This window comes from Urocitellus parryii, chromosome 3, assembly GCF_045843805.1.
Source record: "Urocitellus parryii isolate mUroPar1 chromosome 3, mUroPar1.hap1, whole genome shotgun sequence".
NCBI lineage: Eukaryota > Metazoa > Chordata > Mammalia > Rodentia > Sciuridae > Urocitellus > Urocitellus parryii.
In genome coordinates this window covers 135,047,783-135,063,357 of record NC_135533.1, presented here as the reverse complement: position 1 = coordinate 135,063,357, position 15,575 = coordinate 135,047,783, and the positions used below count along the sequence as shown (strand labels likewise).

The following is a 15,575-nucleotide window of genomic DNA, read 5'->3' as shown; positions in this document are numbered from 1 at the left end:
AAAGACCTACAGTGTGTCCATGAGGAAGAAGGTCCTGCTTTCCCTAGTTATAAAAGCACAAAGCAGGGCTGGGGATGTGGCTCAAGCGGTAGCGCGCTCATCTGGCATGCGTGCGGCCCGGGTTCGATCCTCAGCACCACATACCAACAAAGATGTTGTGTCCACCAAAAACTAAAAAATAAATATTAAAAAATTCTCTCTCTCTCACTCTCTCTTTAAAAAAAAAAAAAAAAAAAAAAAAAAAAAAAAAAAAAAAAAGCACAAAGCAAGAGGACCAACAGTGAAGGACTTTCCTGCCCCTGTGTAATTCATAAGTTCATTCTGGTTCTCTGTGAAACTACAAAGAGAAAACTTGAGTCTAATGAGTTTAGAACAAAAATGTATTTATCATTTGCTGTCTACTTCCAAAAGAAATTTGAGGTGCCTGAAATGAAAGGATAAAAATAAATGTTTAACAATTTGTTTTGTTACAACTATAACAAATCAAATTAATTCTGAAGATCACATATCAATAATATGAACCTTAAATAGTAAAGTATTTCTTATACACAATTGGTTATTAGACACAAAAAAGGCTAAAAATGCTTATTATCATCCATTCTGATAAAAATACTGTATTAACTTCTCTTCACAATCTCTCTGATTGCCACAAGAAATCTATTTCCAAACAGAGATATGTATCATGGATATTTCCATAGAACCTTTATTTATTTATTTATTTATATTGGGTGGGGGTGCTGGGGGTTGAATACAGAGGTGCTTTTCCATGGAGTTACATCCCCAACCCTTTTTATTTTTGAGACAAGGTCTTGCTAAGTTGCTGAGGGTCTCAATAATTGCTAAAACTGGCCTCAAACTTGCAATCCTCCTGCCTCAGCCTTCCAAATTGCTGGGATTACAGGTGTACGCCACCACACCTGGCCCCATGGAAGCTTTTCTTATCAGTTCCTCCATCATGAAAGTTTTCATTCCCGTTAAAAAGTTGTTTTTTTTTTTTTTAAATTTTAATTTTTGGTAGTGGGGATTGAACCCAGGAGCACTGTACCACTGAGCTATATTCCCAGTCCTTTTTATTTTTTGAGACAAGGCCTCACTAAATTACTGAGGTTGGCTTCAAACTTGTGATCCTCTTGCCTCAGCCTCCCAAGTCACTGGGATTACAGGCATGTGCCACTGTGCCTGGAACTCCACCATTTTTATAAAGTGTAATGCTAGAATCTAAAAGTAAGCCTAAATTTGTCTCTAATACTTCTAGATAGTATTAATTAGGTAGAAATGCATCTTTCAATAGCTTCCACCTTGTAAATCCTAGTTTATTGACTCCTTGAGGTCACAGGAAAACAGATCTTATCCTTGACTCACAGAGGTTTTCAAATTTAAAATGTTGTGGCCAGGTGCCATGGTGCACACCTGTAATCCCAGCAGCTCAGGAGGCTGAGACAGGAGGATCACGAGTTCAAAGCCAGCCTAGCAAAAGTGCTAAGCAACTCAGTGAGACCCTGTCTCTAAATAAAATACAAATATAGGGCTGGGGATGTGGGTCAGTGGTTGAGTGCCACCGAGTTCAATCCCTGGTACAAAAAAAAAAAAAAAAACAGAAAAGAAAAATTAAAATTAAAATGATTTCCAGAGGTTAATATACTCCCTGGGCTAACCCCCCAGCAACTAAACAACTTTTCTACATGGGGAAATCCACCCAGGTCACCTCACTCACATTCTCTGACTCTGCCCAGCCCTCTTAAAAGTCTTTAAATTGTATTTGCTTACGACCACTCATGCAGTCACTGCAGGAGCAACAGTAACTGAGATGACAACACTTTATCTATAGGAGGACGTTAATCACACGAGCCTAAAAAGCACCATTCAGCCTCTTTTTTTTCAAGAGACAAATTCCTCAATCTACTTCCTTTCTTAAAACTCTTACCTGGGGCTGTGGTTGTGGCTCCAGTGGTACAGCACTCGCCTAGCATGTGGAGGCCCTAGGTTCGATCCTCGCTCGGCACCACATAAAAATAAAGGTATTGTGTCCATCTACAACTAAAATAAAAATTAAAAAAAAAAACTCCTACCTATTGGACCAGGAAAGGTGGCTGGAGAAGTCCAAATCTAACAATCCCAAGTAGAACACTTCTCCCTGCCGCACTGAAGCACAAGCTTCAGTGCACTGGGTGGACACCATAGGCGCAGGGCTCCCTGCACACAGCAGCTTGCCCGCAGAAGGCAGACAAGGCACCACTGAAGAAAACATGTCCTGCTCTGGAGGAAAATATAAGCATAGTGCAACAAAAAGCCCTTCTAAAACATAAACCCTCTGAGCTCAAGAAGCCAGTCCAACGGGCTGGGGATGTGGCTCAAGCGGTAGCGCGCTCGCCTGGCATGCGTGCGGCCCGGGTTCGATCCTCAGCACCACATACCAACAAAGATGTTGTGTCTGCCGAGAACTAAAAAATAAATATTAAAAAAAAAATTCTCTCTCTCTCTCTCTCTCCTCTCTCACTCTCTCTTTAAAAAAAAAAAAAAAAAAGAAGCCAGTCCAAGCTGAGCACGAGGGTCTGCTAATCTTGCAAGTCAAGGGGCCCCTCTGGAGAAACACTCAGAAGTTCTACAGCCTGGGAAATGGGTGACTCACTTCTATCCAAGACAAAGGACCAAGGAAACAAAGAACAACTTGAGCTCTAGAAAACACTTATTGCTAAACAATATACAATTTCAAGATGTACTTCAAAGCAGCTATTACTCAAAATAAAGCAGCACTGTGCAAAAAGAAAATTAGATCAGAAGAGAATCTGATAAGCATTCCCCCTTTAGAATGAAACTGAAAACAACAGGGAAAGAGGATCAAGAGGAAAGTGCCCACTCTGTGAAGCCAGAATTATGCAGGAAGAATGCATTTCAAGTGTGCTGCCTCTGATTCACCAACCAGCACACCTCAAAATCATTCAAAGTTCAGAAATACAAAGAAACTTGATTTCCCCCAAATAATTCAATACCAAATATATCATTCACCTAAAAAAAATGAAAAATTAAACATGCATAGGAGATAACCAAAAAAAAGGAAAAGACTCAGAGGGGACCATCACCTCTTGCCAGATTCTTGGCTGCCCTGCAGATGCCAGGGGAGAGATGCTGTCAGAAGGGCATTTCTGAGCAACAGGTAGGCAGCGGTAGCAAATCAAATTAATTTGATTCACCCTTGACCTGAGGAGGAAAGCTAGGCTGGCCAGCCTTTCCCAAACTGCATTGCACATAGGAATCACCTGAGGAGCTTTTAAAACTCCTCAAACACAGGTTACCCCCCCACGCCAAGGCAGTCAGGACACCTGGGCCTGGCAGCCGAGATAAGTATGTTTTTCCACCTCCTCAGGTGGTTCTAATGTGCAGTAAAGTTTGGGAACCACTGGACTACATCAAATATAGACTGAGATTCAATCACAAAACACAACAAAAAAACCCACTGAATCCACCAAATACATAACACAAAGGAGAAAAGTCTTGAGGCTGGGGGTGTTGCTCAGCAGTAAAAGCAGGTATTTAGTACACTTGAGGCCATGATGTCAATCCCCAGTACCAAAAAAAAAAAAAATTTTTAGAGATGGAGTTTCAGTTTTGGCCTTCCAAACAACAGAAGAAACTACATTAGAGAACATTCTCCATTGATGCCAACGTATGAAAAGAACAACATCAAAAAAGTGGTTTTTATCTGTCTCCAAAAGTTTGCATGCTATCACACACACAAGGACAGCTCATCCTTGATAGCATATGAGTCAAAAGAACAGAACTGCCCAGGAGGCACCAAAGGGCTTTTCTAGGTTACAAAAGTTTTTATGCTTCATGCAGCTGTATTCACCTTCACTTCCCTCCTCCTGAACACAAATCTGAAAAAGTTCAAAGAAGGATGATATTAGAAAGCCTAATATCACACGTTGAAAACAGAAATAAGGGGTTTGGGGATGTAGCTCAGGGGTGGCATGCTTTCCTAGCACATATGAGGACCTGTGTTCAGTCCCCAGCACCAAAAATAAAGTACAAAAAAGGGAAATAAGTAGTGCCTTACTTATAAAGGCTGGGAATCATCTTCTTATGACTTCTTTAACAGATCTTTAGCCTTGGATGATGAAAAGACTATATTTAAGACAATCAAGATTTAGCCAACAACCAACTTCTAAAGGTATCAGGTTCCAGAAAGACTAGACTTTGCAATTTCAACATATTTTTTTTTAAAGAGAGAGAGAGAGAAACTTCAACATTTATTTTTCAGTTTTCGGCGGACACAACATCCCTGTTTGTATGTGGTGCTGAGGATCCAACCCGGGCCGCACGCATGCCAGGCGAGCGCGCCACCGCTTGAGCCACATCCCCAGCCCCGCAATTTCAACATATTATACTAAGTAATGCTGTTCTATGATACTTGAGACCAACAAAGGCTATACCAAAATACTGAAACTTGGCCAAGTGCAGTGGCATGTGACTATAATCCCAGCAGCTCGGGAGGGTGAAGCAGGAAGATCGAGAGTTAGAGATATAGCTCAGTTGGTAGAGTGCTTGCCTCACATGCACAAGACCCCAAGTTCAATCCCCAGCTCCACACACACACACACAAAAAAGAACAAAATAGGGCTGGGGATGTGTGGCTCAAGAGTTAAGTGCCCAGGAGTTGAATTCCTGGTATCCCACCCACCCTCCCCCGCCAAAAAAAAAAAAAGTACTGAAACTTACTCCATGTCTAGAACTCTTTAATGAACTACTAAACTGGCATGGGGGCCACAATCAATTTAAACATTCAATTTCTTGTAATTTGGATTACAAATTCATAATTGTCCAAATTTCAATATCTTTATAAAGGCACCTTAAGGCTTCAATACATAGAGTACTACTCCTTACAACTTAATAGTAATATGAATTATTTGAAGGGTTTTTCTGCTGTTTGTTTGGGTGATCAAACTCAGGGCCTCAAATGTGCTAGGCAAGTACCCCATCACTGAGCTCCACTCACAGCCCTGAAGGGTTTTATTAAACCATTAAATGGGTTACTCTCAGGCTAAATGTAAACATTCGCAGTTCACAAAGAAAGAAGACCCTTACAAATGATCCATGCTTGTAGTATTTTATCCCTCATGAGCTAATTTCCAGGCTACAAAAGAAGCAATATTTACAGCAAATCATTATATTCAATCTTTTGAAATAAAAGAAAAATTTGTAATTGAACAAATTAACAGAAAGGGCAAAAAAAAAAATTATGACACTGAGAATTCGGCAAGCCCAAGAGCTCAGGCAGCCAGAGAGGGGACCAGTACCTACCTTCTCATTGGGAGGTCTCTTGCTATGCTCACTCCCCTGCTTAGATTTTGAACATCCATCCTCTATATGTGCTCTCTTGGTTTGGTTCTGCTTCAGCTTCTGTGCCCATGATGTTATGGATTTACTATTAAAGAAGAGAAAGCCAAGATACTTTTTTTAGATACTGTCTTTCACATATAAGGGAAAACACAATAAATACTGCTTCAGTGGGAAATGCTTGGAGTTGTTTTTCTAGTAGGGGAAAGATGATGGGTTTTTAGTTATTCACCTAAATTTCTTTTTTCAATTTCTAATTACCAAAGGCAAAGAAAGCAAAGAGACTAACAGTGATTAACAATACATATAGGGGGCTGGGGATGTGGCTCAAGCGGTAGTGCGCTCGCCTGGCATGCGTGTGGCCCAGGTTCAATCCTCAGCACCACATACCAACGAAGATGTTGTGTCCACCAAGAACTAAAAAATATTAAAAAAAATTCTCTCTTAAAAAAATATTTTAAAAAAACCAACAATACATATAGTCCATGGCCATGGACAAGAACAAAAACCAAAACACACCCCCAGCACTTCAAGTACTAAATATTATCTCTACTGTTAAAGCACACTTATTAGGCCTGTGGCACATGCCTGTAATCCCAGCAGCTCAGGAGGCTAAGACAGGAGGATCGTGAGTTCAAAGCCAGCCTCAGCAAAAGCGAGGTGTTAAGCAACTTAGTGAGACACTGTCTCTAATAAAATACAAAATAGGGCTGGGGATGTAGCCCAGTGGTCCAGTGCCTCCGAGTTCAATCCCCAGTACCACCCCCTCTCACCCCCAAAAAGACAGGAGAATTACAGTTTTGAGGACAGTGACTTAGTGAGACACTGTCTAAATTTAAAAAAAGGGGGGGGGGTGGCTGGAGATGTACTTCAGTTCCCTGGTTCATAAAAAAAGAAAGAAAAGGGCTGGGGATGTGGCTCAAGTGGTAGCGTGCTCGCCTGGCATGCGTACGGCTCGGGTTCAATCCTCAGCATCACATACAAACAAAAATGTTGTGTCCGCTGAAAACTAAAAAATAAATATTAAAAAAATTCTCTCTCTCTTTAAAAAAAAAAAGAAAGAAAAAACACACTTATTACATATATGAAGACACAAATGGTGTGACTATACTTTGTGTACAACTAGAGAAATAAAAAATTGTTGGGCTAGGGATGTGGCTCAAGCAATAGCACGCTCGCCTGGCATGTGCGCGGCCCGGGTTCGATCCTCAGCACCACATACAAAGATGTTGTGTCAGGCAAATACTAAAAAATAAATATTAAAATTCTCTCTCTCCCCCACCCTTCTCACTCTCTCTTAAAAAAAAAAAAAAATTGTGCTCCGACTGTGTAATATGAATCGAAATGCATTCTGCTATCATGTATAACAAATTAGAATAAACTTATTAATTTAAAAAAAACATAATCATTGGTAAAGATGAATAATTATACTTGAGGAGGGTAATAAGATTTGTGTTGCTATAGCTAAGCACCTTTAGCTGACACATCTGACATGTGAAGATATTAAACTGAAAATTTAGGGTAAACTCCAAAATTATACAAGATTATTATTTTATTTATTTATTTATTTATTTATTTTTACAAACGAGTATGGGGCTGGGGTTATGGTTCAGCGGTAGAGCACTAGCCTAACATGTGGGAGGCCCTGGGTTCGATCCTCAGCATCACATAAAAGTAAATGAATAAAATAAAGGTATTGTATCTATCTACAACTAAAAATATTTTTTAAAAAAACAGTATGTGTGTACATAAGTTTTGGTTTCAAATCACATGAACATGAGTGACAAAATCCCACTAGTAATGTAATTATTATAATTTGTTAAGTTTTTAGCAAATTTGTATATTAGTCACTATAAGAAACATAAAAAATATTTTTCTGGCAAGGCCTCCTACCTTAAGATTTAATAGTCTTATAATATTGCAAATGGGAAGAAAGTCAAATGTCCTTAGTATATAGCAGACTTTATTTCAATTTTCTACATGCAACAAATAAAAAATCAATTTAATGATAAAACTGTTACTTCTTTTTTTTGAATTTTTAGTTGTTGATGGACTTTATTGTCTTTATTTTTATGTGGTGCTGAGAATCGAACCCAGTGCCTCATGCATGCTAGGTGAGCACACTACCACTAAGCTACAACCCCAGCCCTAAAACTGTTACATATTTTTTTAAAAAATCTTATTCTCTTACAGTCCAGTTAAGAGGAACTGTATTTACTAGATTCTGAATGTAATCAACGAGTAAAAATCCTCTTGAATGATGGAGAAATTCTACTTACCTATCTGCTTTTCCACTGTATACTTCAGAAATCTTATTTTCACCAAGAAAATTATGTTCAAATTCATCAGGAAAACTGGAAATATCTTCCTTTAAAGATTCACAAAACTCTTCGGGAGATTGTGCATAAAAACTGCCATTTCCTGCGCCATCTACAGGCGAATCTGTCTGCACTCCTGGTGCTGGGTATTGTCCCTTGGGAAGGCCTGGGTGCTCCATGAGCTCTGCAGGGTCCTTGGATTTGTAGGTGTTCAATTCTGAGATACAAAAGGTGCCATACCCACTGCTCACAGAGCTGCCGTCCACATTACAGTCTGGCTGTGATGTGGACATTTCTTGTTGCATCTCGGGCTCCTCAGGCTCGGGATAACTAATAACAGATTCATTTCTTTCACTATTTTCAGAAAAAAAACCCATCTGACTTTCTGAAAATAATTGTTTGCTTGAAGGACTTTTATCACTGGAAGCCCAAGAACCATTACTGATCTGCAGTTTGACTAAATTTCTGATCTCCTCCTGTATACGCTGCAAACAAGAAGTTAAAGATTGGGTAAGAAACTATATTCACATCACATTTTTACAAATGTTATAAAAATGCCATGTTTACAATATATCACTCTAAACATATCTTTAGTTCACAAAAAAATTGATATAAAGTATAAATTGTTTTGCTGAAAATCTTATAAATACTAAAAACAAAAAAAAGAAAATCAATATAAATGATTACTTACTTGAATTTGGTTCTGGAACTGTTCTTGCTGAGCAACTATTTGTTCTTGGCATTGTTTTTCCACCAAATTGAACAGCTGTAACCACCTAGTCTATTTAATTATAAAATATCTTAGTTAAAAAAATTTTAACTATTTCACAGAAAAATTCCTTCAATGTGATATGGCTTTTTAAAAATAAAGATTTTAATTTAAAGTTTATAAGCAAAATTAGTTTTTTTTAAAATATTTAATACAAAAATATAAAGACAAGAAGCTTGGGTACCACCAACTCTCCCCCACTTTTTTTCCCCCTGCTGAGGTTCTGTGGAATGAACCCAGGAACACTCTACAACAGAGCTACTCCCCCCATCCTTTTTTATTTATTTATTTATTTTTGAAACAGGGTCTCACTAAATTGCCCAGGCTAGCCTCCAACTTGCAATCTTCCTACCTCAGCCTCCCATATCACTCAGATTATAGGAATACATCTAGTTACCCCCTTTAAAAAAAAAAATTCTACATGTAGATGGACAGCATGCCTTTGTTTATTTTTGTGGTTTTGAGGATTTAACCCAGTGCCTTATGCATGCTAGGCAAGCACTCTGCCGCTGAGCTATAGCCCCAGCCCATCGTTACCCCTTTTTTATGTAACCTGCAATATGGATAAATAGAAGGTCTGGGTAATGTTTTTGTTGAATAATGCTCAAGATAGACTGTCCCTGTTTTTCAGTAGAGCTCAACTTTATTAGATCCAAAGCCTTACACACAAGTTTTCTTTTCACTGTTACTTTGGGGTATGTGTGTGTGTGTGTGTGTGTTTGTACTAGGGACTGACCTAGGGCCTCACACATGCTAGTCAAATCCTCTATCACTGAATTACATATCCCTAAAGCAACTGTTACTTTTTTTTTTTTTGGCAGAACTGGGGATTGAATTAAGGGGCACTTTACCACTACAACCCCAGTCTTTTTTTATGAGATGGGGTCTCACTAAATTGCCCAGGCTGTATTGAACTTGTGATCCTCCTACCCCAGCTTTCAGAATAGCTGGGTTTACAGGTGCATGCCAGTTTATTGGGCCTCGCTCTGTTACATATTTTTTTTCTATCACAATATAATCTATGATGGGGCTGGGGTTGTGGCTCAGCAGTAGAGCCCTCACTGAGCATGTGCGGGGCACTATGTTCAATCTTCAGCACTACATAAAAATAAATAAATAATATTTATTAAGAAAAAAAATATATATATATAAAATCTATGAATTTGGACTGGGGTTGTGGCTCAGCAGTAGAGCACTCACCGAGCACATGCAAAGCACTAGGTTTGATCCTCAGCACCACACTAAAAATAAATAAATAAAAATAAGGGGGCTGGGGTTGTGGCTCAGTGGTACAGTGCTTGCCTAGCATGTGTGAGACACTGGGTTCGAATCCCAGCACCACATATAAATAAATTAATATGCAAAATAAAGTCCATCAAAAATTCTTTTAAGGGCTAGGGATGTGGCTCAAGCGGTAGCGCACTCGCGTGGCATGTGTACGGCCTGGGTTCGATCCTCAGCACCACATACAAAGATGTTGTGTCTGCCGAAAACTAAAAAATAAATATTAAAAAAAATTCTCGGGCTGGGGATGTGGCTCAAGCGGTAGCGCGCTCGCCTGGCATGCGTGCGGCCCGGGTTCGATCCTCAGCACCACATACCAACAAAGATGTTGTGTCCGCTGAGAACTAAAAAATAATAAATATTAAAAAATTCTCTCTCTCTCTCTCTCTCTCCTCTCTCACTCTCTCTTTAAAAAATAAAATAAAACAAACGATAAATAAATAAATGGGAATAAAAATAAAAAAATAAACAATAAAGGTATTGTGTCCATCTACAACTAAAAATATTTTTAAAAATAATAATTATCTGTGAATTGAAGAAAGGCTGACCTAAAACAATATAATGCAAGGTACAATAGGTACCTGTGGTAAAGTACTAACTAGAAGCTTTAACTCGTAAGCACAACAGCCAAAATACTTCAAAGTGGATTTAGATTTTCCAAAATGAGGATAATTCCATATAAATTACTTAAAATATTAAGACCAATAATTTTAATTATTATTTTAATAATAATTTTAATGGTAATTTTTAATTATTATTATGGGGGTTCTCAGTTCTCTGAACAAAGATATTTTAGTTCACATTTAATATACAAATGTTTCATCACTAATATATTGTTTTTTTTTTTTTTTTTTTTAAAGAGAGAGTGAGAGAGAGAGAGAGAGAGAGAGAGAGAGAGAGAGAGAGAGAGAGAGAGAGAGAGAATTTTTTTAACATTTATTTTTTTTTTTTAGTTCTCGGCGGACACAACATCCTTGTTGGTATGTGGTGCTGAGGATCGAACCCGGGCCGCACGCATGCCAGGCGAGCGCGCTACCGCTGAGCCACATCTCCAGCCCCGGTAATATATTGTTAAAAAATACTTTTTTTCCTTCTTTTTCCCTCCCTCCTCCCTCCCTTAATCCACTTGCTCAACTCTACTGATCTCCCTTCTATTATTATTATCGATGTTATTTTATTATTTTATTGACTTTATTTTTGAGGTACTAGGGATTGAACTCATGCCAAGCAAGTGCTCTATCACTGAGCTACATCTCCATCCCTAGTATTTTTATTTTAATCAGTGCATTAAAATTATAAGCCATGTTCACCATGGCGTCTTTCTATGTGGACACTGTGTAACATGGTGAACTCACTTTCCATGCCTCCCCCTTGCCAGCTCTCTCCACCTCCTTCCTCTACTCTACTGGTCTCCCTTCTATTTTTGTGAGACCCATCAAAAATACTTTTTTTTTTATGATGCTGGGGATTGAACCCAGGACCTTGTGCATGCAAGGCAAACATTCTACCAACTGAGCTATAGTCCCAGCCCAAAAATATTTTTGATCACCTTTTTTACATTCAATATTGTTCTCCAACAAACATACCTAACTACTTCCACAATAAGTATTGTGCTCTTCTGAATACAAATTCATAATAGAATTCAGTAGAAGTTCATTTAAATGTAATTACTTTAAAATTATCAAAATAAAACAAAACAAGATACGATACCTCACAGTTTTTCCAAAGTTCCGAATCAGTCTTTCCACTGTTCTGTAGCTCTTGCGTTAAGGAGTTTAGGAACTCAGCTGTACCTTGAATGGCAGAGGGTCTGGTCTTCCCTGAGAAAGAGGATACCCCATTTGTACTACTTCTGTTGAAACATAAATAATTCAAATGGTTTTCTTCATTCTACCAAAGTGTTGAATAATTCAGCAGTCCAAGATTTAGCAAAGTAATACAAAACCACTGATATTTAATCCTTCTAATGGTACCTCAATCGTTTAGAATCTGATCATAAGTCTGGTCACAAAAGGAAGACATCAGTAAAATGACAGGCAGTGCTTAGAAATCTTTTTTTAAAAAAAACCAACAGAAAAACCTCTCAGGCATAATGAAAACACTCCAAAGAATCAGCAGGAAATGAGTCTGTGGTAGCGGGTACTAAGCAGTCTCCAGGTGCAGATCTGTATGTTCCAGAGCACTATCTCGTCCTAATTGGAGAATAGCACTTCCTGTGTAGTGGGGTCTCTCTCTCCACTTCCAAAATTACAGTCAAGTCTTGTCACCTGGATCCCCTCATTGGTGTGATGTTCTGGTGCTTATGCCAAGCAAATTAGCAGCAAATATTCAGGACTTATTTAGCCTATTCATTGTGATTCCTTCCAGGAAGACTGATTTTTCCAAACCTAAGTTTAATTCAGATTTGTTTATAAACACATAAATCATTATTCGGGATACTGAATTTTGTTTAAAATCTAGGCACTGAAAGGTCATTTTAATTCTTATTAATACCCTGCTTTGTTTCACAAAGAATTTGTTAAAAAAAAAAAAAGAAAGAGAAAGAGAAAGAGGTAATAATGAAAAATAATAGTAAAATAATAGAGTTAGGACAGGTAGAGTATTAAAATTTCAAGGGAAAGAAGAACATGATATGTTGTTCATAAGGGATTTATACAGTTTTAATAATCTAGTTTCATCACGTAGATTTAACTGCCGGTCACAAGGACAAGTTCAAGGCCAGCCTCAGCAATTTGGTAAGACCCTATCTCAAAATAAAAAAATTAAACAGGCTGGAAATGTGGAAAAGAGCCCCTGGGTTCAATCTCAGCACCAAAAAAAAAACCCCACACCAGGCTGGGATGTACTCAGAGGTAGTGATAGAGGGTCTGCTTAGTATGCACAAGGCCCCAGGTTCCATCCAACACAACAAAACAAAAACAAAAAATCAACTATGGAAAAGCTTAAAAATAAGATGCATTTTGTTGACTATTTTGTTATCTCAGAGACTGTTTTTTGCTTAGTTCCTAATATTTAATTTTAATTTCTACTTTCCAGATTGGTGAGGTATTTCTGCAATACAAGACATTAGTTGTACCATTAATTTAAAATGCAGAAATAATAGTTAGGCAACAAAAATTTTTAAATATTCTTATTTACCAAAGCAAAAAATTAAAAATTTAAAAAAGCATAAAGAAACAATTAGCAAAATAAGTTCTTTCTCACAATGCTCCACATGCAGAAACACATTTTTCTAGAAGAAATGAAAAACACAAAAGAACTAAAACTATTCTCAACTTAAATAATTGTTCCTGAACAGTTCCTGATTTTTTTAACACATTTAAATCAGCAACTATAACACTATTTGGATAAACTGATAAACTATGCAAATAAAGTTATTTTAGTTTATTGTTACAAAATATCTATCCCATTCTTACCTATTAGTATTTAAGCTCAATCCAAGAGAATGGGGAGAATTTTTGATATCAGATTCTACAGATGAAGCTTTTTGTAAGGTTTTCACCAAGTCAAAATCCTCCATAGTGTACAGAAATTGTTATACTCTCTTATTTGAAAATATAGGCTCTTTCACTGTTTGAGGAAACTGAATCCGGGTCATCTTCAGATGCTTCATCGTCTACCGGCATTTTCAGTTGCTAACATTCAGAACTGTGAAATATCCTAAACTTCCTTGAGAGTCTGAAAATGAATGGGGGAAAAATACTTGTACAAAAAGCCACTAACTTAGCAACTGTCCTTTTGTGACTTTGGAAATCTTCACTTCTTTTATAAAATATACATTAAAGACAGCATCAATATTCACAATGGCCAAAATACAGAAACAACCCAAATGTCCATCAACAGAGGCATGGATGATGACAAGTAGCACATTCATATGATGGAGTATGATTCAGCTTTAAAAAGGAATGAAGTTTTGGTACATGCTATAACATGAATGAAACACAATGCTAAGTAAAAGTCAGTCGCAAAAACCACATAATGTATGATTTCAATTATATGAAATACTTAAATTGGCAAATTCAGAGACAGAGAGTAGATTAACATTTGTTAGCAGTCGCAGGTAGGAAAGAATCAGAGTGACTGAAATAGGTACAGGGTTTCTTTTGGGGGTAATGAAAAGTTTTGCATTTAGTGATGGTTCTACAGCCTTGTAAATACATTAAAAACCACTGAAACTTACACTTTGAAAAGGATAAATTTTATGGCATGTGAATTATAGATCTCAATTTAAAAATCTACATTAAGGGTGATTTATGAACACAGCAGCATCTTTTTCAGAATTTTGTATTTAATAATCAAGCTTCTAGACACAATCCTATTATGTAACAATTGGAATGTTTACATTCATTGTTCACTTAATAAATTCTAACAAGTATGCTTGTTAGTTTCATACAGTGACTAGAAGAACTTAACTGCTTATTATTAAAAAGAGAAAACTGTTAACACAATTGTTTCCCTACTGTCTGAAAGCAAACTTTGCACTATCTAGTCTTTTGTACTCTGTGCATGTATCATTTCTTTAAAAATAAACTATTTGTCAGGTCAACTAAATTTTAACTGAATTATAACTAAACTATTACAATATGCCTCCTTCTTTGCGAATTCAGGCATTTAAAAAGAATTGAGGAAACCAGGGGAAAAGAAAGACAAAAGGGGTGGGGGGCAAAAAAACCCTGTGCTGCTCACAGTAAGAAGCGTTTAAAAGAGTGCAACCGAGGACCATTACCTAGGGCTCCCACTTCCTAGGGCCAGGTTTTAGAAAAGCACTACACCAAAAGCTATCAGCTCATCAAGGAAGCATCTCCTTCGGGGACAGGTGTGAAAGCCCAGGGTAACCAGACCGAGCTAAATGCAGGCCTCCCCAGTGGCTGGGCCCAGCACCAATGACAAACAGGGCATTGAACAAGCCAGGGGCTGCCCGCTCCACACCCGAGTCCCAGCCACGCCAGGGGGCCGGATCTGCAACCCCATCTATTACCTCCCCCGCTGAGGCCACCAGGCCACTAGATGCGGTGGATCCCGACGGAAAACCAGAAATTCCGGGTGGCCTCTCCGGTTGTGGAGCGGGGCGGGTGAAGTCAGCAAAACGGGGGAGGGGCTGACATAGATGCAAAATGTCTTTAAAAAAGGGAAAGTTGATAGGGAATAAATATAGCAACAGAGGCGTTTTTATATTTTCCAGCAACAAAATCTGCCCCTCCCGCCCCCGCCCCCACGCACTAGAAAACGGGGGTGGGGACAGGGAACACCGGTGGGGCCCTCAGCAGCCGGAGGTGGACTGGGCGTCCTCCCCGCAGGGCGGCCGCGCCACCGCTGCGGGCGGAGGCCACAGCCCCTATTGCTGGAGGCGGCTACCGCGTCAAACCAGAGAGGACAGAAAAGCGCTGGTGGCAGAAACCACCGCGGAGACTCAGGCACCCAGGCACCTTGTCAATTAAAAAAAAAAAAAAAAGAAATTAATTAATAATAAAAAAGCCCCCCCGCCCCTCAGAAAGGCCGCTCTGCGATTGGGCCGCGCGGGTGTCACTCAAGGGTACCGAGTCTAGAAAAGGAGCACGCAGCGCTGAAGAACACCACACGCCAGTGAGCTCTGGCCGGGCTGCTCCCTTGACAGTTGTCTCCCCTCACCCTGGCCCATCTGCGCACTCAGGTGTCCGCTACATCTCGTGCCCCATGCCCCGCGGCCAGCAGCTCTCAGCAGGCAGACTGTCACTTACCTGGCCGCCGCTCCCACTGCCGAAGTCAGGGTCGGCCAGCTGCCTCGCGCGACCGTTAAACTCCAGGGGACGTGCGCGCGTCCGGCGTCTCTCCCGCGATTGGCTGCTCGGAAAGGGGCGGAGACGGCTAAGCGCGGTGCGCGCATCTGCCAC

The 15,575-nt window shown here is 39.2% G+C and overlaps 1 protein-coding gene across 3 annotated transcripts in view; it reads right to left on the bottom strand.

Annotated features, from left to right (window-relative positions):
* Nucleotides 1–15,507, bottom strand: part of Mphosph9 (M-phase phosphoprotein 9) — a 54,464-nt gene extending 38,957 nt beyond the window's left edge. For all 3 annotated transcript variants that reach the window (XM_026403014.2, XM_026403012.2, XM_026403013.2), the window contains exons 1-6: nt 15,423–15,507; nt 13,122–13,383; nt 11,416–11,557; nt 8,344–8,433; nt 7,614–8,137; nt 5,299–5,422 (exon numbers count right to left, since the gene is read on the bottom strand). In XM_026403014.2, coding sequence (XP_026258799.2) covers nt 5,299–5,422; nt 7,614–8,137; nt 8,344–8,433; nt 11,416–11,557; nt 13,122–13,225 — 984 coding nt within the window. In that variant the 5' untranslated portion in view covers nt 13,226–13,383; nt 15,423–15,507. The remainder of the gene's footprint in view (nt 1–5,298; nt 5,423–7,613; nt 8,138–8,343; nt 8,434–11,415; nt 11,558–13,121; nt 13,384–15,422) is intronic.
* Nucleotides 15,508–15,575: the final 68 nt, after the last annotated feature.